Source organism: Argentina anserina, chromosome 5, assembly GCF_933775445.1.
Source record: "Argentina anserina chromosome 5, drPotAnse1.1, whole genome shotgun sequence".
Lineage (NCBI taxonomy): Eukaryota > Viridiplantae > Streptophyta > Magnoliopsida > Rosales > Rosaceae > Argentina > Argentina anserina.
Window position 1 is genome coordinate 28,481,431 of NC_065876.1, and position 26,733 is coordinate 28,508,163.

At 37.5% G+C, this 26,733-nt stretch overlaps 4 protein-coding genes across 5 annotated transcripts; 2 read left to right on the forward strand and 2 right to left on the reverse strand.

The window, feature by feature from the left end:
- Positions 1 to 1,184: 1,184 nt before the first annotated feature.
- On the reverse strand, positions 1,185 to 9,920 carry LOC126796285 (uncharacterized). The gene is given in 20 exon segments (XM_050523074.1): positions 1,185 to 1,660; positions 1,974 to 2,264; positions 2,819 to 3,746; positions 3,820 to 3,881; positions 3,953 to 4,025; positions 4,281 to 4,348; positions 4,433 to 4,611; positions 5,345 to 5,489; positions 5,607 to 5,645; positions 5,815 to 5,870; positions 6,017 to 6,070; positions 6,164 to 6,267; positions 6,347 to 6,447; positions 6,528 to 6,595; positions 7,016 to 7,115; positions 7,527 to 7,597; positions 7,704 to 7,760; positions 8,154 to 8,258; positions 8,837 to 8,916; positions 9,731 to 9,920. Coding segments are annotated over 19 exon segments (2,853 nt in total). The 5' UTR covers positions 8,912 to 8,916; positions 9,731 to 9,920; the 3' UTR covers positions 1,185 to 1,383.
- Positions 9,921 to 10,373: 453 nt separating this feature from the next.
- LOC126794637 (probable cytochrome c oxidase subunit 5C-1) lies at positions 10,374 to 11,851 on the forward strand. Its single transcript, XM_050521399.1, has 2 exons — positions 10,374 to 10,539; positions 11,468 to 11,851. The coding sequence occupies exon 2, from the start codon at positions 11,478 to 11,480 to the stop codon at positions 11,670 to 11,672; it is 195 nt and encodes a 64-aa protein (XP_050377356.1). The 5' UTR covers positions 10,374 to 10,539; positions 11,468 to 11,477; the 3' UTR covers positions 11,673 to 11,851.
- A 2,430-nt stretch (positions 11,852 to 14,281) lies between these two features.
- LOC126795898 (TMV resistance protein N-like) lies at positions 14,282 to 19,675 on the forward strand. Its single transcript, XM_050522626.1, has 5 exons — positions 14,282 to 15,042; positions 16,241 to 17,342; positions 17,466 to 17,741; positions 17,859 to 19,164; positions 19,551 to 19,675. The coding sequence occupies exons 1-5, from the start codon at positions 14,282 to 14,284 to the stop codon at positions 19,673 to 19,675; spliced, it is 3,570 nt and encodes a 1,189-aa protein (XP_050378583.1).
- A 948-nt stretch (positions 19,676 to 20,623) lies between these two features.
- Positions 20,624 to 26,007, reverse strand: LOC126793403 (probable glutamyl endopeptidase, chloroplastic). Of its 2 annotated transcripts, none has more exons than XM_050519914.1 (11): positions 25,702 to 26,007; positions 24,501 to 25,479; positions 23,927 to 24,055; positions 23,370 to 23,672; positions 22,838 to 23,296; positions 22,643 to 22,708; positions 22,366 to 22,426; positions 22,119 to 22,268; positions 21,783 to 21,920; positions 21,270 to 21,583; positions 20,624 to 21,046 (listed from the first exon to the last, which is right to left on the reverse strand). In XM_050519914.1, exons 1-11 carry the CDS (start codon positions 25,976 to 25,978, stop codon positions 20,932 to 20,934), a joined length of 2,991 nt encoding a protein of 996 aa, XP_050375871.1. In that variant the 5' UTR covers positions 25,979 to 26,007; the 3' UTR covers positions 20,624 to 20,931. The 2 variants fall into 2 exon arrangements, with proteins under 2 accessions (XP_050375871.1, XP_050375872.1); XM_050519915.1 differs by having other exon boundaries at positions 20,624 to 21,006; positions 25,702 to 26,006.
- Between the last annotated feature and the right edge of the window lie 726 nt (positions 26,008 to 26,733).

The following is a 26,733-nucleotide window of genomic DNA, read 5'->3' on the forward strand; positions in this document are numbered from 1 at the left end:
CCACCAAATCGCTCGTTCTTCATCAAATTCAAATCCAAACTCAAGTCCACGAAGAATCATCAAGCAGCCAAATCGCTCGTTCTTCATCAAATCCAAATCCAAACTCAAATCCACGAAGAATCATCAAGCGGCCAAATCGCTCGTTCTTCATCAAATCCAAATCTAAACTCAAGTCCACGAAAAATCATCAAGCGACCAAATCGCTCGTTCTTCATCAAATCCAAATCCAAATCAAACTCAAATTCTCAAGATCAAGTGCACATCACCCTTGAGCCAAGTCATATACGGAGATTTTAGTTCACAAAGATTGTAACCATGCGCTTGATATTTAATAAATCACATTTTATTTGTACACGTGTCTGCATTCTCTTATTGGTTTTCAGATTCTCGTTCTACACTCCTTTTTAACATTTAACAATTTTGGATTGCAATATATATTCCATTCATTTTACATATCACAACTTCACAAGGTTTGGTTGTTGAGAAGTACTTAGATAGCTCACCCACAATGACTATTACTTGGCCTGCCGCATACGACCATGGACTATCGTTTTTCGGTCACTTACAAAGTTCCCAACAAAATCGAAGATGAGGGAATATCAAACTTCAAACCGCTTGATAGAGATTCAGATATCTCCCTAGTGTACTCATTTGCATTGCATGTATGATGATGATCGTACAAACCGCTTTATCTCAGACAAATCGACCGGAAAACGTATCGCATCAGCTACAAGATGTAAATCTTCTTAAGAAACTAGCTGCCTGCTCTTAACTGCTAATTGATGAGAACTTCTTGTCTCCCAAGCCTTGATCGGCTTCTTTGCACCACATGGTGATCGTCTCTTGCTTATCTGAGCTGATATGCTATCTTTGTTGCCGGGAAAGAAAGAGGCTCGTACTTAGATCGCCTAATTTCTAATTTAAAGAGGAGTATAGCTAGTTACTCTAGTATACTTTCTCTTAAGTATTGCCGAAGCCAAACCAGAACAGAAATCAGACAGCAAAAGTGCCTCTCAAACACCCGATTTTCTGCATTTCATTCACTTATGGGAGGAAACTGCATTCTAGCTACTTGCCACATTTGTGAAACAAAAATAAGAAAATTCCTCATACAGCTGTCCAACAAAATTTCTCATTACTAGTAAGATATGGACGACAGATTGAAACACAATATCATAGATAATCATGAATCTTTCAAATCAAATGGTATATCATTCTATTATTTGTATATATGTATAGTTCTTCTTTATCTTCATCTCAGATAATTGTATATACATATAATCGTTATTATCCATTGTTTAATGTTGAAAGGCCCAACCATATCTCTATACAAAATGTAACATGATTTCTGGTCTGAATCGATATAACTGGTAAAAATTTCACTCACGTCATCCTCTTGCAAGTATAATCATAAACAACCTGTAAAATGCTTCTTGATCCTGCTTTCTCTTCCGGCAACTTAAGGAGCTGAGCAACTCTTGCGAATCCAGCCTCATGCCGGAGCAAAGAAAGTTGATCCACTTCTGACCTCGTCTCCTGCTTATCAACCTTAGGTCTTGATAATGCCCACTGCATTGCCCATATGGCCAGAGGACGCATGTAAACTAATGATCTGAACTCCTCATTAGTGGTCCAAGCTTCAGGGGTCTGAAAAGAGTATCTGTTGACGAGATATTAAAGAGTTATTTTTACAAGCACAAAATGTACACCAAAAATTCAGAGAAGATGACAAAGAAGTTAAAATGGTTAATTTGAGATTATACAACTCTATCTCCAGAGCATGCATTTCACAGTAGGCCAACTTTTACAGAAACATGGAACAAATCAAAATAAAGTTGAACATATTGGGGAACAAGAGTATTACTCCTGGAACTTGACTCTAAAATACGTTAGACAACCATTATCCTCCAAGATTGAAGTAATTAGGAATCAGCCAACAATATATATTTGAGAGGTTTTAGAAAGTTACTCACCCAAGACCTTCTTCAGACCAAGCAGCTTCATACACTCCACCAGCAGTTTGAAATGCCATATCAAGCATATCTTCTTGGATCATTGTTGCAGCAACAGCATATGTGACCCCCGACCATATTTCTCTTGATTGCAATGTTGTCATATCAACAGTTCCATTAGGAAGCATCCCGTTAACAGCACCCAGTTTTCCATTCTTCACCTTTAAGACATTGTAATTATAAACCTTTTCCAATGCACTTTGTCCCTTGTCTTCATCAACAATTGGCAAAAGTCCACAGGCTCCGGTATACCTACAAATTAGCTGAATAATGAGTTTACTGTTGAGCGTCAAGAAAAGAACAAAGAACCACATATATGTACTACGATATACAGTAATCTTAATAAGCTAATATATAATTATTAGAAAAAAAACTCAGGATTATTAAGTTTGTCATAACTTTCGGATCCTGATAAGTATAAGTTCATATTAATGCATATATCCAAGAAAAAAACTAAAAGCAGGAACTAGGAAAACTGTATGCATCTTGTGTTTCTAGAATCTATAAAGGAAATGAACTGTTGTTCAATCCCAGTGGGGGCCTAATTATGTTGGTGACCTAAGAGAAACCTGCAAGGGTAAGTTAACACCGCGTATTGAAAAAAGAAGAAGTGGAAATCATATGATCTAATTATTAGTTTGATCTGTTCATATTACTCAATTCATGCTCCAGCTAGAAGTCCAAATTTCTGCCATTGCAATTTGGTGAGCTTTTGTAGGTTTATTTCTGTGAGTGCACTATCGAATTAGGTTTTTGTAGACAATTTTTAGAAATGTCTAGTAGTCCAATCACAAGACTCAACCTACCATTGTCCGGCCAATTGATCTGCTTGAATTGATGAACTTGCACTTTGACCACTATTATCATAATTGAAGTAAGATCCATTCCATAATTTTTCATACACCACTTTTGCCTTCTGAAACTTGCTCCAAAAATAATCCTCAGAACCCTTGTCACCTACTTCACGTGCCATGGCTGAAGCAGCTTGCAGAGCTGCTAACCACAACCCACCGCAGTATGCACTCACACCAGACACAGACCATGTATCCTAAGTTTGGTCAGGGAAGCCTTCATTCTCAATCATACCATCACCATCCCGGTCAAATTGTTCCATATAAGCCATTGCAACATAAACAGAAGGCCAAACAGCTTGTGCAAACTTCTTGTCACCAGTTGCAACCACATCCCTGTAAACTTGTAGAACAAACTTAGGATTCAAGTCTTTCCATCTATCTGTATTATAAAGATTATAAGCATTTACTTCAAACCACGGATCATGGATCCCAATATCATGGGGAACAGCTCCGAGGACCTTTCTTTGGACCAACTGTCCATCACATAAAAGACTCATCTTACTGGGGTCATGCATCATGACCGCTGCCGCAAAGTCTCTTTGTATGCTGAGTTCAAGTTTTGGAAATAGCATGACTAAAGCAAAAGATGAGTAAAAATGAACATCATAAGTGTTCCACATGTGATATTCAACTCCTTCAAGATAAAGGAATTGACCAATATTTTCTTCTCCCTCCTGAAGCAGATTAGGTCCATATGCAGAATTTGATGCTATGGGCGTGTGAATTTGCTCAAGTATTGTAGTCATTCTTCCAAGAATGTCAACAGCAGTATCATTTTGCTGGGGTGCATCAATAATGTTTTTCACACCTACTGAGGATTTATCAAGGGAAAATCTCCTTCCTCCAATACTTGCTAAGCTGTGCACAGGAGGTGATCCATCTGCAATACAGTATTCAAAAGTTCATAAAGATTACTGTTTTGCCACAATAATCTGAAGTCCACAAAACAGTACCTGTCCAAATTGTGCCGCCAGAATTTAGATAATATAGCTCATTGAACAGAGTAACAGGGTACCTGCAAAGAAGAACCTTGTCAGATCTTAGGAACCTGAAAAGCCAAAAAACAGGTTACACATCTAAACTCACCATTCAGGAAGCCTCTTATCTTCAAGAATTGGTCTTTGCCATGCTTCAATTTGGGACTCCCAACTGTGATGCTCTATGTTTGACAAATAACAAATAAAAGAAAGGATGCAAGGTCACTGACAACCAATAGGTATTAGACCGAAATTCAAATGGATTAGCATTTCCTAATACAAAGGAGTAGGAGAAGTTACACCAACCTTTTTTATGGCCAGTCAATTATGTGGAATTCCTACAACTATCATCTTTTAAGGTTGTATAAAAAACCAAGAATATTTTTTAACTCTTTAATGACATCAAAAGGTTGGAATCGTATATAAACAATCATTACCAAGAATAGCATCATGAGCAATGTTTGCAGCTGCATTTCCAAGTGTGCCATAGAATTTAGTGTAACGCCTGTTCATAAAATTTCTCAGCAAGTAATTATTGTTCCTCTATATTGAATAAAAAGTCTCTGACATTTCCACATTGAGCACTCACCTGTAATAGGTCCTTCCACCCATGATTATTTCAGGACTATCCCATGCAAGTGAAAATGTTACCGTACGTACTCCATCTGATGGTACTGTCACAGATGCAGCAATGGCTGCCCCAATAGACGATCCATGTTCTGAAGGTAATGATGTTTCAGCTGAATTGAGACCGTCAAATGATCCATGCTGTTACAGACGCACAAAAATAATGTTAAGAATGAGCATAAATCAAATACCACAAAAAGAGTCTTACACGAGGCACAGTTTCCTTTCAGGGCATTGGCTGGTATTAAATGAAAAGAAAAAGGAAACAACAAATGGACATCATATCTCCCACAAAAAGAAAACAGGACATGCACAACGCAGAGATAGGGGGAAATGAAGACTACAAAGCCAAGTAGGAAGTAGGATGCCTCCACAAGAGTCCTTTGTGGCAATGTTGAGAACATTTTGCCTATTCGAGGGAGCAATGTTTTCAATCAGTGTCAAAACAGTTGTGACCCTTTGTAGACCAGAGTAGTATTACTATATTTGGTTTCTTTACCGAAGCCAGATATTGCTAAGGTTCCAGCAAGATGTAAAAAGATCCAAAGTAAAACGTTTCTCAACATAAGTGCACCTATGTGTATAGACCTGATACTGGTAAAAGCTTAAACTAGTACGTAGTAGTCAAATGAAAACCTTAACAGTTAGATTCTTCAACTTTCAACGATAAAAAAAAAAGACATAAAGTTGTCAAAAACAAAACTTTAAAGTAAACAAGATCTTTGTCATTTAAGTTTGCTGAAAAAAGTGTTATCAAACACTTAAAAATTCTCAAAAGAAAGAAGCATATACACTAAAGTACACATTTTAAAATTTGCAAGCTGAGACCAAGGGATGTATTCTGTGAAATGTGAATGTGAGATACTCTGTTTACCTGTTTGATCTCATTCCACATGTCTTTAGCACTAATACCCTTGGAGTCACCAGATATTACAAAGCGAGGGCATTCTGACACGTGAACACCATCAGTCTCCTGCGCTGCTATTGCAAACGTCAAAGGGGATTTCCCATTTGCACTCCTGTACGTATAAGTAATCAGTTGATGTTAAATGTAGAGGATTAAAACAAACATGTTTTATATTGATTAAACCACTTCAACGATCTCATTTTCATCCATATCAATAAACTGAACTTACTTGTGATGTAGAAGCACACTATGCACACCATCCTTCACCCTAGCAAGTTAAATCATATTGTTGGTTAGAATATATTCAGCATGGGCATTTGGGCAAGAAGCCTTTAGGGTGCATGCGCAGAGATTCATCATGGATCAACAAATGCATATTATTTGACTCACTTTAAATGGCAACAGAAAAGATATGAAGTTAGCAACAGGATTCTTACTCTGCTCTTGAATTAAAATGCTGACCAGAAAATTCAGAAAGTCCTCCAACAGAATTCTGAAGGTGACATACCAATAAAATTAAGTCATACTTATTCTTGGGAACTAAATAATACAAAGACTTGGCTATAATATCACATATATAATTGTGGTAAAAATTATTTCAAAAGCTTCAATTTTAGGGTTTAATAAAAATATACTTACTGCCCATGTGAAAAGCAATGTGGTATTTGCAGCAGTACTTCCAGAATTATATAGCTGGCAAGAGAGTAAAAGAGAAAGAAAAAGCAAATCATACAGCTGCCGCAGGTAAGCTTTTCTGAAATTATCTACTGAAAGAACCATTCTTACTGTGAAAGTAAAAACTGAGACAGGGAAGCTGCTCTCCTTGTAATTATGGGGAATAATGGGTGAAATTTGACGACATACTATTTTGAGTGCTGGGTCAGGTTCACCTGCAGTGGAAAAATAATGATTCATGAGTGCAGTGAAGCATATAATAGAACCAAATGTCTAAGACTTAATGTAGCCTACCCTCATAAATAGACCAAGCCCTTGGGTAAAGGGCATGATGGGTAGATTTATCCCCCTTCAAGTTCCAGTCCCAAGATCCAATCCCTGATGCGTTGTTTCCTCTGTTTATGTACACAGTATCAATTCGGGCATTAGTGTTTACTCTTTTTATTTCTAATTATCTTTCATTTTATGAACTTACTTGACATCTGGGTTCCTCGGACAGAGTACAGTAGAAAACTTTTCACCATTGGTGCGGGAAACAAATACCTACGAAAAAGAAAAAAAAATCCACAATCAGTATTTTCTAACCCAAAAATATAAACATTTGCTATCATTAGTTTCATATTAGGGTTACTTCCCACAGATGTTACTAGACTCTTATAGACCCAAACGCAGTACAGCAGTATTTTAATAAACCTAAAAACAGTGGAAATAATATAGCTAAAGAACTTTCTGTGATATTATATCTATGCATGAACAAACTAGTCAAAACACAAATTTATAAAGTTCATTAGACATGGAAAACTATTGTAGTATAATTTTGACAGCAAACATGCTATTTTCATCTGCACAATTGGACAATGACAGATTCTTCCATTACGCAGTCAATGTCTTAATTGTTTATGTATTCTCCTATCCTTGAAAACATAGTCAAATATTGTGGTATTTTCAATAAAATAAACTTACAGAAAATTGGTCTGCTAAAACTGGATCCTCTTCACATGTTCTGGGGAATAGCTGCCAGCGCTGGAATTCACCTTTTAAACTTCTTCCGATACTTCCTCCACTGAATAAACAAAAAGATTGTCTATGATCGAAATGATTCATAAAGGTTTAACAATCAGACAAACAAAAAAATCTCTACTGATTGGGGGAGACCAAACTTATTTTTCTCAGTAAAAGAAGTTACTGACAATTCCATTGCATATGTGAATTTAATTAAATAAACTTGTCTTCTGTACTTCCATTAATTAAACCATATTGTCATAAATATGCCTTTACAAGGGATGATATATCTTCAATTGAAAAAACCAGAGTCAAGTATGATATACAAGTAAATGTGCATGTCAGTTTACAAGTGCACAAAACCAATAAAATCTGCAAACACATACAAGAGGTCATATAGGAAAATGTTTTACTTCTACGCCACACAATTTGGTGAGAGAGAGAGAGAGAGAGAGAGAGAGAGAGAGATTACCCAATACCACCAACTGGTACACTATGACTAGATGATCGACTGCGCTTAGTAAATGGATCAATCATAGACTCCTGGAGTCGAACAAAAAGGTAGAAAATTGGCATGATGATCTTGAATTGGATGGATACAGCGCCAATAAGCTTTTCATAACAGTAATTAAAGAAGTTAGGAATTTACCCTCCCTTTAGCAGCTTCTTCTCGTAGATGGCGCCAAAGACGAACACCAATTGGAGCCTACAAAAATGAATCAATGAAGAATAAGGTAGGCATTGTTGACAAAAACAGTAAGAGAAAGTAGGTCAGGCATTGAAATGACAGTCATGCTGCATCAGAATAGAGAAACATGCATTAATATCAGCTAGTGAATATCATGTATCTAGGAGGAACAAGTGAAATTGCCATATCCAGTTACTGAGAATTAAAACTCGAGTGTGATGTAGATTGTTCTGTGGCAAATATTGTGTAGTTCAAAACCACTAGCCTATAATTAATTTAACACCAAGGATAATAGATTCTTGTTTGGCCATAGAGGATATGCACTACCAATAGTATCCGAGTGTTAACGCGAGTATGCTTATATTTAAGTCAAAATCCAAAAGTTTATCCCGAAATATCTTACAAACTTACCATATGAAGAACTTCTTTTAAAGTTAAATTGAATTGCACGATAGCCTTTCCCGTGCTGTTTAATTTTCGCTGCCATGTCAGAGATGCAGGTTTCCCTGGGTCAACCTACATATGGAAGTATCAGATAGAAATGTAAGAGAGAAGAGCTTCAAGTGTCAAACAAATGGCAATTAGTAGTCTTAGGTCACTTTTGAAATCGCTAAAGTTCATCATACCATGTCCACAAATGAAAATTGTACATAATAATCTTTAGTATAAAAGGGTAAAATAATAAGCAGGTTCAACTTATATATTTAGTTACATTAAAACGGGCCAAGAAGATTATCGTTTCATATTTGAGCTCAAATCCATTTCCACATTTACACTTTCCCTCTATAACTCACAAAAACCGATGATATATTGATATGAAAGCCTCAAACTGAAGACCAACTTCAACATCTTCAGCGGCAGGGTACAACTGGAACGTGACAACATAGTACATCCCCATGACAAACCAGAATTGCGTACATACTCACAGGTACAAAGAAACTACAAAGATTTCTTGGATAATCATTCAAGTATACATAACTTCATTATTCAAAGAACCCTTTCTACATACATTAAGAATTTGCTTAATTACACTTCTTTCAGTTAAAAAGAAAAAAAAACTTGCTACTGTACTTATGCATGTTCACATAGAATACCTTGCCAATTGAAGACTCAGAATGTTGATGATCTCTACCTATAAATCCATTCTCCAATATCTCCAAGTCACCCATATTTCCTGCAAAATAAAATAAATAATGAGCTAATCAGGCTGAGCATCTCTGCATAATTTGACATGTAGATTTTACGCTCTTTGATATAAGTAAGCACTTTGATTTTTTGAATGATGTTGAGTTCTACATTTCTACTGTTACTGTTTCTAGACAGCTATTGGGTTGGTCTAAACTAGATGAATTTATACCACCCAATTATCCTCAAACTTATCCCTTCAGCTACCAACTCAACAACTGACAAACACCGTTAATTGAACCACCATCAATCACAAACTTAATTCTTGAATCAGTACAAGGAATACTACAGCAATTCCAACAAGTTACACACACAAATTGACCCTATTTTTAGCAATTCCAACAAAGTGACCCTAGTTTAAAAAAATCTAAACAAGAACGACTACATAGTTCAGTCTCTCCAGATGCCAATCCAAACAAGCAGCTCTCATATTACACCATTCCTGCCAAACCAACCTTAACATACATTCAATCAGATTACTTAAACCCCACTCCCCACAACCATAATCAAAATTACGATCCCAAATTACCATTTACAAATTTAAAAAACTTAAATTTACAAAATCCCAGTTGAACAAAAAAACACAATCCAACAGATAAAGCCAAATTTGCATTCAACAAATCCAACTCCTTATACAACAAAACGAACACCTCAGTAAGAAAATTAAAGGACCCAATTTGATGAAGATCCAACTCCCAGTTTTGAGGAGTACCCCGATTATAAAATGAATACAGCATGTCATTATGTTTCTTCCAATCCAAAAATCCAATCATCAAACTCAAAAAAGAATGCAGAAGACTAACCTGAGTGACAGTTGATTCCAAGAAGAACAACAAACTGGGCTCTGCAGAGACAACTTAGGTGTGGAAACTCCGCAGAGAATTGCTGATCTTAAAACACGCAAGTCTTGACCGTTCTATGGAGTTTGCGTGTGCCTCATTCTTCTGTTTCTGTTGGCTCTCTCATTTGGTTGTTTTCCAATTTCATGTTTCTTTTTTCAAATACAAGAGGATGTCTTTTTCAGCTTTCCATTAAGATTTTTGTTGAAACAATACTATTCGTTGTTCGGCTGCCCGGCCACACACATATAAATATACACATTGACTGGAATCTTCATCGTGTGACGCTCCCGTCGACCCATTAATTATGTGGAAAATTATGCAAACAAATGGCAACATTACCTGCAACGAATACGATGATATAAATCATCATCGTTGTTGTCTGTCTTAAATCTTAACCAACAATCGCTATCTTAATCACGTATGTAAGGTAATAATGTGGTAGTATTCCCCTCTTGCATCATTCCAGAACGCTTCGTATTTTAGTTTCCAAAATTAAGGTTGTTTTGGTTTTCCATCGATACATATCATTTCAAACGCAAATGTAAGCGACAGAACCCGCAAGGAATAGAATATTAATCCGGGTCTGCCCGGTTTTGAAGCTAAAAGCCCAATTCCGATGAAACAGGCACACACCCAAGGGCAAAACAGAGATTTGCTTTTATAGCCACTATACTTTGGTGGCTGGTGAGTGACTGACTCTTTGTCATTTGCCAAGGATTGAAAAAGGAGAGCCCTCCCCTCCAATTGGTGTCTGCTTCTTAATTTCCCAGGTAAAAAACCCTAAATTCAATTCAATCTCGGTTTCGAATAGATCTTCTATTTCATGTTTCGACCGTCCATCGATCTGTTAAGCTAGCTTATCGAATCAGGGTTTGTCAAATTCGATTATTTACGTTTGTGATGGGGATTTGATTTTCCTGGAGTTTGTGGAAGAATACAGCATAATGATTCCGCCTGTTTTGTATTCATGAATCTCAAGTCAAATGGTTGTTTTAGTATATAGGGAGTATTTGCAAAAGTTGAAATTAATGAGGTGAAATGTTAGATGCTGCTCTGGATTGAACTTCACCGCGGCCTTTGACACTCGATTTCGAGTGTTCTTGATACAGCTACTCATGGTCATGGGATACCTTTTTGATAAATGAAAAGCCTTCTGTGTTGCATTAGAAACTTTCCTGATTGCGGTACACCAAAGGCCATGGGCTGACCTGTTTGGCACCCCTTTTCGTTTTTGTTCTTGGTTTGTACAAGTCATTTTTCTACAAAGAGATAGAGGGGAAATGTAAGGGAGAAAACAGGGAGGGAGAAATAAAGGAGCTTGACAAATCTTGCTCAGGAAAGACCCTATTGTCTATTGAGAGCTGTTTCCGCTGTTTAGTTTTCAATTTATGTACCATTCCATTTACATTCTCCTGCTTGCTCGTGTGCATTTCTATTCAACTAATACAAAACTGAGAATGAACACCAAAGGGTAACATTAATGGGATGGATATTAACACCTCGACTTTATTGTGTCAGGGTAACTTTATCCTATGCTCTCACTTGCTGAGATTATCTAAATGATCTCGGATGTTGCTGTGAATTTAAGTAGTAGTCTAATACTAACCCCAAACTCTATTGTATTGTAGCATGGCATATTGAGTGCTATGGGGCTTAGAATCCAAATAAACTGAAAATGTGAGACTTTCTGACTTGTAGATCAAGTGAAATGGCTGGTCACAAAGTTGCTCATGCCACATTGAAAGGACCAAGCGTTGTCAAGGAGATAATCATTGGGGCGGTGCTTGGTTTGGCTGCTGGAGGCCTCTGGAAAATGCATCACTGGAATGAGCAGAGGAAGATAAGGACATTCTATGACTTGCTGGAGAAGGGTGAAATCAGCGTCGTTGCCGCCGAAGAATAGATCTTCTGATTTATAAACATGATTTTGTGGTCAAATTCGTAGTTTGTTGATCATTGCCTCTACTTTCTTTTTGGCTTTTGAAATAAAGATAATGAGCTTACTGTGGGTTCTGAATAAGTTTTTCAAATTATTATGGAATACAGTATTGTTTTGAATGGAAGTTGATTAGTCTTCTCATCGTTTAATTGTGTCATTGTGATGTTCTTTCATGGTTGCTCAAGCTGAGCATATGGTATGTTATTTGTATGACTTTCCAATGGCGCACCATGCTCTCTCCAAGTATGCCGTGACCAAACAGTTCATTGTAGGCAAGATTGTATTTGGGTTTTAAATGGTCCGAGGTCTCAGATTTTTGGGGTACGAGATGTGTTTTTGCCGAATCTCTTCTGGAACATCGACCATACCTCCCATCTGAGACCATACCTCTATCTGAGCAAGCTGCCGCCTAGGAATCATTTCAAAAAAGAAGAAAATGGTTCACAAAGATGGCCGTTACCCATTTCCATTTAACTTCGCGACAGATCAAAGATTCAAAATCATCAAATCACCCATCAAAGTGTTTGCAATCGTTAAGCCTTCACAGATGACTTTCTTCTTTGCCAAGCAACAATTGGGATGTTATAGAAAAAGGTGCTACTAAATGTACCCAGCAAAGTTCTGAATGTACTCAATATTAGGATATTTTTCCTTGCATTTCTAGTATCACCCTTGAATCCTTGATTTTGGAAAATTAGAAGAAAAAAAAGAAGGTAGGAAACCCAGCCAAACCTTCCACGACCTTCTCCAACATCAATGATATCCTAATGGAGAAGATTTTTGCCCAGTTCTTTTGAATTTAATGTTTCATTCATGCACTAATATTATTCGTAATTGAATTTAACATAAATTGTTGTGTTTCATTTTCCATTTTGGAAGTTCTTCCTCTTCTATTTCCTTTTCTTTGAAATTACTTCCGGTTTCATTTCACCAATTAAAAGCAGAGCGGGTAGTATATCATTGATAGGGACATAGGTAGCAGTAATTAAACAATCAAGGTAAAACACACAGAGCAAGTGAGGTCTTGAGAGTTGGTGAGAACGTCTTGCGAGAGATCTTGTATTCTTGTTTGTGTTGTTCTTCTATAGTGAAACCCAGCAGCCCGAGGACGTAGACAAGTTCTATGTCGAACCTCGTAAACTTTGTGTTTGTGTTCTCAATCGTTTATCTATATTGTTTTGCACTTGTTAACTTCCGCAAGAAGAATTCAAGGTCGAATTCCTAACACATCCAACATATTTTTTTTTCAATTTTAAACTTGTGTTGTTCACCCTACATTCTCTTCTTACATTACACAATTTTTTTCAATTCTAAACTTACTTTGTTCATATTTTATTTCAGATTTATTTTGACAATCTCTTTTATATTTACAAAACCTAGTTACATGTAGGATCATGACTGTAATTTCTCCTTTGTACGTATATCAATAGTATAATTTAGTTAAGTTAAGAATATCAGTTAAAAAACAAATTTGATCATATTGAAGTCTAAATCCCAAAAAAAAAAAAAACAAGAACACACTCTTTAATTTAACAGTATTTCATAAGTATAAGAGTTTCAATCTTTTCGTTAGTTTCAATTTTAATTATTTATATATATATTAATAGATGTGTGTTTTGTGAAATAAACAAAAAATGAATTACAAATTTAAACAACTTATTGTTTATTACAATAATTTTACATCAGAGTATTACAGTCTTTTAATAATAAATAATAGACTGTGAGGTGAATAAAGTGGAATGTGGGGTGACAATAGTCGTATCTTATTATTAATTATAAATTTAGGAGTGAAATAAAAAATTAATTTGAGAAGATGAATTATGTAATTCTAAAGAATTTTTCGATTTGTTTATAATAATTGAATATAAAAATAGAATTGGAAAAATATTAATGGATAGTAGATTGATTTAATATCTAATAATGATATATTGATTATGCACATTTTCAGAAAAAATATGAAAGTCTAAATAATATTTTAAATATTTAAAAATAAAAATAAAAAAAAAGATTTATTAAATGAGAATGTCCAAATACATTTTTAAGTTATGAAAATAGAAGTACATTATCCTTACCACTAATTAATTCAGGGGGGGGGGGGGGGGTTGAAGACAAGAAAGTTGATGAGATTAAGAAGAATGTCAGGTCAGTGTGTACATACATCTTTTATCATTGTTAGGTTGACTACAGAGGTTGTGGCAACTCAATAGTTATGCAAGTGAGAATACAACTACCCTGTTGGAGACTTTGTAGCCTAGCCCTCGGTTTTGTGAAAAGCTATTGCCTACGGTATTTGTTCTGGTTCTTATGCTTAAACTATAACAATTATTCGGTTTTACTTTCTCAGTTGGAATTAAACTATTCAGTGCCAGTGCCATAATTGAGCTGCATTGAGTTAAAAGAAAAAGCACTCAAGCCATCATCTGTATTCAAAACAAAAAAAAATAAAAAAAAGCACGGCCATCATACCTAGTCACTACTCACTACCAAGCGGCAAAGCGCGGTCATCATACCCGGTCACTACCAAATATACTCTCTCTCTCTCTCTCTCTCTCTCTCTCTCTCTCTCTCTCAAAATGCCTCTGCAACTCTGGGGAACACTGGACGCGGTCGTGGGCTACAGGGTCCTATCTCCGGTGACCTTCTACACACTCTTGGTTCTGCTCGTGGCCGCTTACCATGTGCTTTCTCGGCTTTTTGGACCGTCCGACACCCACCAGAGGCTCAGGAGCTTGGAGGAGGTGCAACCTCTGCTGCCGCCGACCAAGGTCGACGAGATCATCGAGCACGAGTCGAAGCCGTACGAAGGCTCTGATTTCAAGAAACCTCTTCTTAAGGGTATCAATACGGATTCACGTACTCCTTCGTTTTCTCCTCTCACTCGTACATGTTCATACGATGTATTTTTGAGTTTCCGAGGTATGGATACACGAAACAACTTCACAGGCCATTTATACACTTATTTGGTTCAGAAGGGAATTAATACTTTCATTGATGATGAAGAGCTTAGAAAAGGAGAAGAAATATCGCCTGTACTTCTCAAAGCAATTGAAGGGTCAAAGATTTCTATCGTCATATTCTCTGAAAACTACGCATCCTCAGAATGGTGTTTGAATGAACTCGTTAGAATCCTTCAATGCATGAAGTTGAAGAAACAATTGGTTTGGCCGGTGTTTTACAAGGTGAATCCCTCCGATGTAAGGTATCAGAAGGGTAAATGTGGTGAGGCACTTGCTAAACATGAGTGTAGATTCAAAGACAACACGGACAAGGTGCAAAAATGGAGGACGGCTCTTACAGATGCAGCAAATCTATCAGGGTGGACTTTTCCCGATGGGTACGTACGTATGTTTCCATATATATATTTGAGAATGGTTTGATTTCTTTTTAATTGCATGTTGATAATACATGGTTATCTTACCGAAAATTATTCTACGCCTAAATCATTTATTATTATTAATTTTTATTTTTGTATAAGTCTAATCTACTCTTTTAATATATAAAAGATTATATTAAATAATTTTCCAAATCTTAGGTTTTAAAATCAATTTTCAAGCTCGTCAATTGTATCTATACTTATTTCATTATATTTAATTCATATTGCTAATGTATATATATTCATCACAAAATTCAGTTTTGCAACTTCTTGTTCTTCTTCTATCAATTCCATTTTACAAAATTTTACATCAATTATTATTTTTCAAGCAATACGAGCTAGTCATATGAAGATTATATGAGAAATTCGTATGAAGGTATATAAGGTACCAAACGATCTTGATTCAGTAAGTGTTTCTCATCGTGAGGTACATATTGTTCTTGTTGAATTATCTTTTTTCCTTCTTGTTAGGTATATTGTCACATTACTCCATTATAAGAGGTATTAAACAATATTCTAGACAAGAATCATAAGTATATACATACATTATAACATCTAATAAAGAGGCATATTAAACTTCCATGATATATTGTATTTCTCAATAAAAAGTAGATTTCTATAGATGAGACATATATATCTATGAACTAGGAATTCTACATAAACCTTATAAATAGATATGCTTCTCATTCTTAGGTTGTAATTAAAGAGATACATACTACTAGGTTAAACACTTCAAGTCCCACATACCTTTAATTTAGGTTATTTAATAGATGAATGAAACTTAAAATATCAGAAAAAAGATTATGAAATAACAAAGTTCTCCAAATTAACAACCTGATCGAAATCTTAAATCACCAAAATATATAAGTTTTATATTCATTATCTTAAGGTATTTGAATATAATCTATTGGTAATAATGATGAGTTAAAAAAGAAACTTGTAAAATCGTATTCAATCTATAATTAAGGTAAAAACAATTAATCCCAAAGTTGACTAATTATGATTAAATAGTGTCAATATGTAATTTTTGTTAAAACGAAAGACAATTAGTATCTTATTTGACTATTTGAGTAAAAATTATAATTAAATAATATGTGGGTTTATTTTAAATACATGCACCAAAAATGTGTATGAAATGAAATACCCTTTAAATTGGCAGGCATGAAGCTAAGTTCATTAGTCAGATCGCTGAAGATATTTCTGCACATATAGCAAAACGCAACTATTTAAATGTGGCAAGATATCCCGTTGGAATAGAGTCTCGTGTACAAGATGTGCTTGAGCTTTTAGATGTCGGGGGAAGTGATGTTCGCATGGTTGGCATATGGGGTATTGGTGGGATAGGCAAAACAACAATTGCTAAAGCTATATTCAACTCAATCCGCCATAAGTTTGAAGGTTGGTGCTTTTTGCCAAATGTTAGAGCAGCGTCAGTACCCCATCAAGGCCTAATTCAACTACAAAATGATCTTCTTCATGAGTTATTTTGGGGGCGAAAAATGAAGATTACCGATACTGATAGAGGAATCGAGGTGATAAAGGAAAGTTTGAGTAGTAAAAGGGTTCTCATAGTAATTGATGATGTGAATGAGTTGAACCAGCTGGAGACATTAGCTGGAGGATTTGATTGGTTTGGTCGTGGTAGCAGGATTATCACAACAACAAGAGATAAACGTTTGCTAATTGCTCATCAAGTCCATCTAATATACTCAGCCAAAGCATTAGATAATGATGAAGCCCGTAACCTCCTGACTTTGAATGCCTTCAAGAAAAACAGAAATTCGGATGAGTCTGCGAAGTTCCCAATTGATACTGCTGTACGATTTGCTCATGGCCTTCCATTAGCTTTAAACATTTTAGGTTCACTTCTCTGTGGAAAGAATATAAACCAGTGGCATGCTACATTAGATGGTTACAGAAGATTTCCTAACAGTGATATCCTAAGAGTCCTTGAAACAAGTTATCATGCATTAGAATATCCGTTGAAAGAAGCATTTCTCGACATTGCATGTTTCTTAAATGGTAAAAGGAAGGACTATGTCATGCAAGCACTAGAGTGTTCTTACCTCAACCCTGTACACGCTATTGAGGTACTTGAAGAAAAGACCCTCGTAAGTACTGAATTTGGTAAGATTCGGATGCATGACTTGCTGGAGGATATGGGAAAAGAAATAGTTCGGAAAGAGTCACCTGAAGATGCTGGAAAACGTAGCAGACTATGGTTTCATGAGGATGTTTATCGTGTTTTAACTGAAGATACAGTAAGTATAGAACATATATGTAACCTAACTATACTTCTATATGTTTGTCTCTGTCTATATCCAAAGCTTCCTGACTGTGGAAATGTAAGTGGTAGGCTAATCCTATAGTTTTGATCATATCAGGGCTCAAAAAAAGTTAAAGGCATCAGAATAGAGCTACCAGGAGAAGATGAGATATGCTTGAGTGCTAAATGCTTTAAAAAGATGAAAAATCTTCAGCTTTTTATAAACATTAATGCCCGCTTCTCTGGAGAGGTTAACTATCTCCCAAATCAACTGAGGTTCCTTGACTGGCCTGGATTCCCAGCACAATCTTTGCCCTCCGACTTCAGTCCAAAAAGACTAGTTAATCTGAATATGCCAAACAGTCGCATCTCACGACTTGGGCAAGGACTCAAGGTATTCTATATATCCCGTTAAGTGTCAACAAGCAAATTTGATGTTTTAACGAGATTCTGTTTTTTGAGTGCAAAAGATTTGTTTTATTTTTTTTAAGGTTTTCCCATTCTTCTGCAGCACAATTTCCAGAACTTGAAATTTCTAAGTTTTGAAGGTTGCGAATTCCTAACAGAGGTCCCTGACTTGTCTGGAGGATTCCCAAACTTGGAGAACTTGAATTTAAGTCGCTGTACAGGTTTAGTTCAGTTGCATTCTTCAGTTGGATCCCTTGATAAGCTTGTCAAGTTCAATCTTAGGGCTTGCTCTAACCTTAAGTTGTTTCCAAGAATAGTCAACATGAAATCATTACAAGATATCAATTTTGGTGGCTGCAAGAGGCTCCAGAAGTTTCCTGAAATTGAGGGAAGGATGGGATCCTTAACAAGAATGAATGTATCTGGAACTGCTATCAAAGAAGTACCTGCGTCAATTGGATATCATCTCTTTAATCTTTCATCTTTGCTTTTCAATCACTGTGAAAAACTTACGAGTCTGCCGCTCAGCATTTATGAGTTGAAAGAGCTAAGTAATCTTGAACTGACTGGTTGCCCAAAACTGGTGCTACCTCCATTCTCGAAGAAGGTGAAACACAGTGAAGTGCTAACTCCAACGTCTAACTCAAACATGTCACATTGTGGCAAAGCAATTTCATCAGAAAGAGAAAGTGATGGTGACGATGATGATGATGATGATGATGATCAAGGGAATGTAGGGTTTCCTTCACTAAGTCACTTCATGGCGGATCGATGCCATAGTTTGAACATTGATTTCATTGAGACGCTTTGTTCTGTCTCAACCTTAAAAGTGCTTACTTTCTCAGAAAGCAATATCGTCAGTATTCCCGCATGCCTTACCAAATTTACCAAATTGTGGAGGCTTTTCCTGACTGATTGCAAGAGGCTTCAAGAAGTCCCGGAGTTTCCACCTAATTTGAAAGAACTATATGTGGGAGGTTGCGAATCATTGGAAAGAATTTCGAAGTTATCAAACATTTTGAAACACGAAGAACGGCAGATGTTTGAGTGGCTGGACATGATCAATTGCTGGAGACTGTGTGACAATTTGTTTCAGGAGGCAAAGAAGGAAGGTTTTTTAGTTAAGGATGATCTTCAGGTGGAGGCTGTCATCTTCTCTCTATTTCTCTCTTGTGACAAGTCAAAGTTCGGGGTTGTATTTCCAGGTTATGAAATTCCAAAGTGGTTCAGCTGTCAAATGGAATGCAAAGAATATGGTCGGTTTGAGTTTGATATTGAAGTCCTTCATAATTTTAAATGGCACAACGCAGCATTGGCTCTATGTGTTATTGGCAAAGAGTTGACATATTGGGCATTTGATATTCGTATCAATGAAGTTCTAGTGGAGAGGAGTCCAGATGATCACTGCGGTACGTTTAGAGAACTTTCCTTGCCTCGCGTGTGTCTGCAGAATATTCCGTTCAATACAATGGATATGCGTCGGTTTAGTTATAGGCGTCCCCGGCCACCTTTTCAGTGTCGAGTTACAATTTACCTCTATCACTGGCTTCCCTTGAAAAGCTGCGGAGTGCACCTGGTAATGCCCCAAAATGAAGTATGTATGAAACTATCCCAGACACGGATAATGGAGTCAGCAGGTCTCTCTTTTTTGGTTGCCAAGACTTCATTTCTAGTATTTTTTTTGGAATCAGTTATGCTGTTTTATCAGTTTTAGGACTTACCGGAGGCTGTAGTTTTTCATTGATATTGGACTTCGATCTGCGCTTGTTGATAAATTATCATCATGTCATGACAGATTTTTTCCTTGAGGAACTCCAATCAAGTGACGACGATATTGATGAAATGGAACAAGGTGACCACTACATTGATGAACTCAAATCAAGATACTACAGCGAGTTGGCAAATAGCTCAAGAGAATAAGGGACGTTGGGACTCAAGAGAGGCTGAGGCTGAATTCATCTCTAAATGGGTACGTTAGTGCTTCAAATTCTTCACCGTTTCCAATCTGTATGCCTGTTTACAATTTTTTTTTTTCATTTTTGGTTGGTGATGAAGGTTAGCAACTTAAGATTGCACCTTCCACCCTTCTACAGCTGCTATGCCTACGTTTGTGTTTTTCCAGCAAGTAGAACGTACGTGTTTTTATGTATAATCTATGCCGTAGTCCACCTGACATGAGCCATCTTACATATTCAACAACATATCAAAAGCAGTTATCTTCCTTGGAAAACAAGAGGAGCTGTTTTGCATTACCTGTTTTCAACATTCCATGAGATTGTCTGCGCTAAGTTTTGGTTATGATTGGTATGTATGGACGGTATGGTACTTGTTTGTTATCTTGAAACTAATGAAAACTTTTCCCAAATGCAGATTTAGTGAAATGGCTAGTCAGATATTCAGATTGCTGATGCTGTAGGACCAAGTGTTGTCAATGACATCTGCAGAATCACAGCGCTTGCTTTACTGCATCACCGATGTGACCGGAGGGAAGTAACTAAAGTCCATGACGTGCTGGATACGGGTGAAGAAATCAGTCATTTTGCGCAACTCAGATGCTTATGTGCCTCAGTAGTCCATGAATTTATGGACACTTTCAAGTTTCAGCAGTGTTGTTTTGAACGGAAATTATTGCTGTTTATTGTGAATCCCTTGTGGTTTTATTCAATTTGAGATGCTTTTTGGTTGTTACTCAACTTCTTTTGTGCAAATGATTCAAAGTCTGATGATTTTCAAGAGAATATCACGACTGTTTCGACTATGCTGCTGGAAATATGCTATCCAGGTACTGTACGATGTTTCTGATTTGACAAGTTAATGGTTCATAACTTCACCATCCATTGCTCCCCACCATATCATTGGTGTATCAGATCCAAAACAACCACGAAATTCACCCAATTATTGTTGCATCAGCCTTTTATTTTACTATTCTTCTGTGACAACGCACAGATTTTCCTTTTGGCCAACATAATACACAACATTTCACTGCAACATTTACACGAGACAAAGGCAGCAGATGTCTAATCCAACTTCCTCCTCAATCCTCAAAGACGATTGACCATTCACCGTTTTGATAATAATTGACGGAAATAAACTTGGGTTTAAATAGAACACCACTAATTCAAATGCAAATTGCACATGAGGAAGCATCTTGCCATGGAACGAATTCGGGACAAGCATCACGCTGTTCTGACAGTCTGTACACAATGGATGTGTGAACTACAGTCCTTAGGAGCCAAGATCAGCAATTTGCTCTGCAGTATAACCAAATTTATAACTCCACGAAACATGCACCTATAATGTTTTACGGGGAAAGAAAATTCAAGCATCTATGATTAATATTTGACCCCAAAAATTGATTGTTGATGTTTTAAAACAAGTAGCGGATGTCTGAGGTTTAAATATGTTCAGAAAGGAAGTGACAAGCATTAAGAAGAGATTGTGAACAACTTCAAACTTGTTCTAATTTGATCATTGCTTTCTTGAGATTGTATAATGCACTGAGAGAAGAAATTACCATAACAATGACCTCGGCAAAGAGTCAACTCCTTCATGCTCAGAATTTGACACTTCTGAGCAACTGCCTCCACCAGTAGCCACTGCTTTGCTTTCAGAATTTGCAGATCCTGTACCTATGCTGTCTTTACATGCATCTTGGTCGACATTTACATCAGAAGTGTCTGACACGCAATATTTTTGCAACCATCTGTCAGTTTCCCAAAGCACATGCATGATACTCTCTCTTGCAGCATATCCATGGCTCTCAAAGGGAAGAATCACAAGGCGGCAAAGAGCACCATGACCTTTCAAGGCATTAAAGAAACGATCTGACTGCACAACACACCAGATCATTTTAAGTATCAAGTCAACAAACAAGAAGAAATCCATCATGCCACTAACATTATAACAAATGAACCATGTACTATCGTAGATTATTAATTTTAAAGAATGAAATAATGAATGGCATTAAGGATGCTGGAAAAATAACTTAGTTGCAAGCAATGTTGGAATGGCTGAGGAGCCTTTTTACCTGCATGGTTAAAGTTCCTGGGTTATTGTCTTCCTCTCCATGAATAAGCAAGATTGGCTTCTTGATTTTATTAGCTGACATGAAAGGACTCATCTCCACATAAGTACTAGTAGCCTCCCAGAGAGTTCTTTCCTCGTTCTAGACACAAAAAATAAATTATCAGACTATCAGAACTGGAGATAAAAATTTACTTGGGGACAATATCATGCCAAGAGAAGAAAGAAGGTAAACAGAAAATACAACACAGGTATTTGTCAATAAAAACAGTAATAATTTATTCTAGAAGAGTTAATAATCTGACAATATTCAGCAATCCTGATCCAAGCAATTACCAACCTGAAAACCGAAAGGGGTGAGTGTTCTGTTGTAAGCACCAGAACGAGCAATTCCACAAGCAAAAAGATGAGGAGCATGTGCCAGTAGGTTTGCAGTCATGAATGCCCCATATGAGTGTCCCCCAACAGCAATTTTCTTTGGATGAGCCACCTTAATATGCATAACCCAGTAACCAGAAGAGTCAGGTTAAGTTTTAAGGCCAAAAGCATGTGAATGATATTCATGCTGCAAATATGAAAAAGCTTACTCCACGTCGAATCACTTCCTCCACAGCAGCCTCTGCACTTGCAACCAATTGCTCCACATACCTGGTCAAAAATTCACATGTTAGACAACATCTAAATCATTACAGGCGTGCAGGGGTATATAGTAGATTTTTTCTAGATAAAAATGGGGCAGCAGTAGGTAATATTAATCTTCAGTCACTCCCCTTAGTTTTACTTGTCGGTTGTCACAAAAAGAATAATAATTTATGCTAGAAGAAGCTATAACCTGTATTCTTACATATAAGACAAACAACTTACTTATCATTTGCTTCTTCATCACCCTCACCAATAATGGGAATAGTTGGTCCAGATAAAATAGCAAACCTGCACAATTTTACAGCAACCAAAATTTGGTTTACCATATTCCAAAGAAGTCCAGACACCGAAAAGGTAAACTACAAAGGAGAACCATACAGAGAAATCACCAAAACATAGCCAGACAAAAAATATTACCTTCGAGCCATCCAGAGCAGGGCTGATGTCGGTCCTATCCCAGCAAATTCATTAGGAGAACCACGAACTTGTCCGGCAGCATCTTTGCTTTTGAATTCACCGGGGTAAGACCAAACCAAACATGGAAGAGGACCATCTCTGGCTGGATCATAGCCTGGAGGAAGATATAGTGTAGCAGTTAGTTGAACCCCATCCTTTCTCTGGTACCTGACCATCTCTTTCTGCAATGATGCCAGCTGTGGATACGGATGAGGAAAATTTGTAATTTGACATGCTTTCTTCTCCGGCCAGCTTAGGATATAATATTGGGTGTTTTCAGTTTTTGACTCTTTGGAAGTCAATATTTTCAAGGTATTGATGGGGAGATCTCCTTCTTTCTCATCAGACATTAAAGCAACAACACCCTCATAGTACTTTTCTTTGTCACTCTTCCATATTCGTTCTTTATTTCCTGTATTACTGAAAGAATTTGATTCAGACCACTACAGCGCAACTTAAAAAAGGACTAGAACCAGGTAATTTAAATACTTACATGTCAAACAAATCAAGGAATGGGATATTCCCCTCTGGTGTGGCACCATTTCCATTCAGTAGTAAATACGTGCCTTCATCATTTTCTTTCTTCACTTTTGCAAGCACATACGTGCCAGCAGGAGTTCTCCGCAGCATGGGGGAGCCAGGGTCGGAGTACACATCTTCAGATGACCTATCGAACAGAATGCGGGGACTGACATCATTTGATCCAGGAGAAATTACCCAGGTTCTTGTTCTCCGTGTTTTATACCATGACTCGTAAACTAGAGCTAGTGAATCATCATCAGACCAAGAAATCCCTCTGGAAAAAAGCAGTTCTCATACAGGAGGAAAAAAAAAAGTATGGCTAAGGTGAGACACGTCATGGAGTACATTATGCTTAGAAAAACTTTAGAAGACTTAAGAAATAAACTCCTTCAGAAACATCGTTCTTCCAAATTGGTAGTAATGCTTATATGAAATGTGTTGTTTCTTCTGAAAGAAAACATCCACCATTTCGAATTTATGTTTTTTGTACGAAATTGCAAAACAAGAATAAATAAGACAAGTTCATACCCATAACGGAGATCAAGTTTGTGTAAGATTGTTGGATCTTCACCTTCAAGTGGTTCAGCGGGCTGTGTATAAACAATATCACGTGGAGAAACATCCACTTTCGCATCTCCTTCATCTTGGGTCTCAACCCTGGTAATGAAATATAGTCACACAGGTAATTGAAACAATATAGCAAAGCAACCCTGTGCAAATAATTTCTTGACCATAAGCATTAGCCTTTGCTTGGAAATGTAAACTAGGCCTAAGCCAAAACTCAATAAATAAAGGAACAAGAAGTTGAGGTACTATATATGGTGATTAAGAGTTGCTTCAGATAAAACAATATGAGACAAGTAAATATCCCAAGATTATCAACTGCTGATGTCCTAGGTGTTTCAAGGGCATGTTTAAGAAACTAACAATTACAGGAAATTAAGTAATTCACCAATAGAACAAGAGATCATAAATTGTACTCTTATAGAACTTTTTTTTATATATAACTGAATATGAGGTTTATCTTATACAATATAGCATCTCAAAACATGTCATATAAGATATACTTATATAGTTTGACATCAGAGTTACATATACATACCAGTAGAGTGTTGATGGCTTATCTGCTCTCCAGTTGAGAGAGCGCATCCCTCTTCGCACACTATTGAATGCAATGGGGATGTCCTCAGCGAGAGGAAAATCACAAAGTTCTCTAAGAAACTTCCCATCAGCTGTCCACATCTCAACCTTCTTGGGAAATCTTCCGCATGGTACAATGAAAGAGTATGGTCTGTGAAGCGAACTGATTAAAAGGTATTTGTGATCTGGAGAGGGGTCCATAGATGTATATACAGCTGGGGGACCAATTTCCTTCACCATGCCATCTAGAGAAGCTAAAACGAGCTGTGAGGTGGCGTAGTAATCGAACAAATCTTCATCATATTCATCCTTGAGCAAATCCTGGAAGGTCCTAACTTGAATAATGTTTTTCTGCTCGTTAGATTGAATTTTAGGCCCAAACGGCACCACAGGTTTCTTTGGCGGGTCTCCACGGGACAGAGGAATAGTGCAAACTGACAAAGAAGACTCATTCACCCAAACAAAATTGTCAAACACCGCATTCAAACTGTATTCATGCGACTCAAACAACGGCCTGGCTACCCCGGTCTCCACTTGCGCAACCCACACTTTGAGCTTAGTACTAGTACTCTCATCATCAAACCGAATAGTGAAGGCCAAATGGCGGCCATCCGGGGACCAAGTGACAAAATTAATCTTAGCACCCTCAGGGAATCCATGCACCTCAACTTCAGAACCAAGAGTACCATCCGGCAGCAACTGATGTATCCCAATCCCAGTATAAAACGACATCCGAGTCCTTGTATTGCATTTCGCATCAATCCGAACACCGGCAAGCTTTAACTCTGGCCTTGCAAGCTCAGTCAACGGCGGCAAAGCTCTCCGCTTGAGAAACAGTATCTTATCCCTGTGCGGTGAGAATGACAAGGCCGGCAGCGGCGGAGCATCAACTATATCTTTGATTTCTTTTGGAGGAAGACGATATCCTAGTGCGGAATCCTCTACAGACAACAAAAACAAAATCCACAACTCACATACAATCCTATACTCTATATTAAGCAATACCGAATTCAGATTCAAATTCCAATTCCTTAAGCAACACTGTTCAAACTGTAAATCTCCATAAGAGATTTAAATTTGTTGAAGTGATTATTTAAAAGATCACATAGTGGACTGCGAAAGTAAAAGCTCGAGTAGTAGCAGAATAGAGTGTAATAAAGTACCATCATCTTCAAATGGAGTAGTAGCAGAAGTGGAGGAGACGGAACCGTTGCCGGCGCTCTCGGCAGCGACGGCGTTGACGGGGACGATGTTGCTGAGCCTGGAGGTAGCGGACATGACGGCGGAGGTTCTGAAGGACCTGACAGCGTGTGTGCGGGGCCGGAGGCGGGGGCGCGTGGGGGAGAGGAGGGAGGGGAATGGAGGGAGGGAGTGAGGAGTGAAGGAGCGAAGAGAGAAGCGATGATAGAGTTTTTGAAGGTGGAGCATCCTGTCGCTCATTGATTCGATATTTTTCTTTTTAATTATTGGTGGGGGGATTCTTTTACCATTGTAGGGTGGTAGCCTGTATTTCTCAATCCAAGTTAGAAAGGATGGTGCGCAACTTCCATTAATTGATTGGTCCTCCTATAAATGGGCCGTACCCTGGCCTACCGCTTTTCATCGATACTCGTGAAATCAGACGTACAACACAAGTCGAACTCGGCTTACTTGCCTGTCTCACTCCTCGGAAAGGAATCGTCTTACTTACTCTCCGATGTGTTCCTACCTAGTCTCTAATTCAAATTCCAAGTAAGAAAGCCAGACTATATAATGGTATTTGCTAAAATAAAATGTGAAATCCCAAGATTAGATGTTACGCGGGTTAGGCAAAACTATTTTGTACGTTTAAGCATACCAGGCGGGATAAGAGACACTAATTACTAATTAGTATGCCAGCCTAGGTGGCCTAGGCGTAAGGCGAGCTACGCAAAACTAATTTGTATGACTAGGCCGGAGCTAATTTGTAAGGCAAGGCGGACTGGGCGGGCGCTAGGCAGGTTAAGCAGGGCGAGTTGTAAATATGCTTCGAATATTAAAGCTATGTATAATCGTGTATAGCGCCTAAACACAACAAATATGCTTGCCCCGGCCATAAGAGTGGCTTTAGTCGATATAGGGGAACAAGTGCCAGTATTTTCCCATCTAATGCAGCTTACCGTAGCTTCTTATATGACGATTTCAACATAAAGCCCTCTGAACATGGCTCCGGTGAT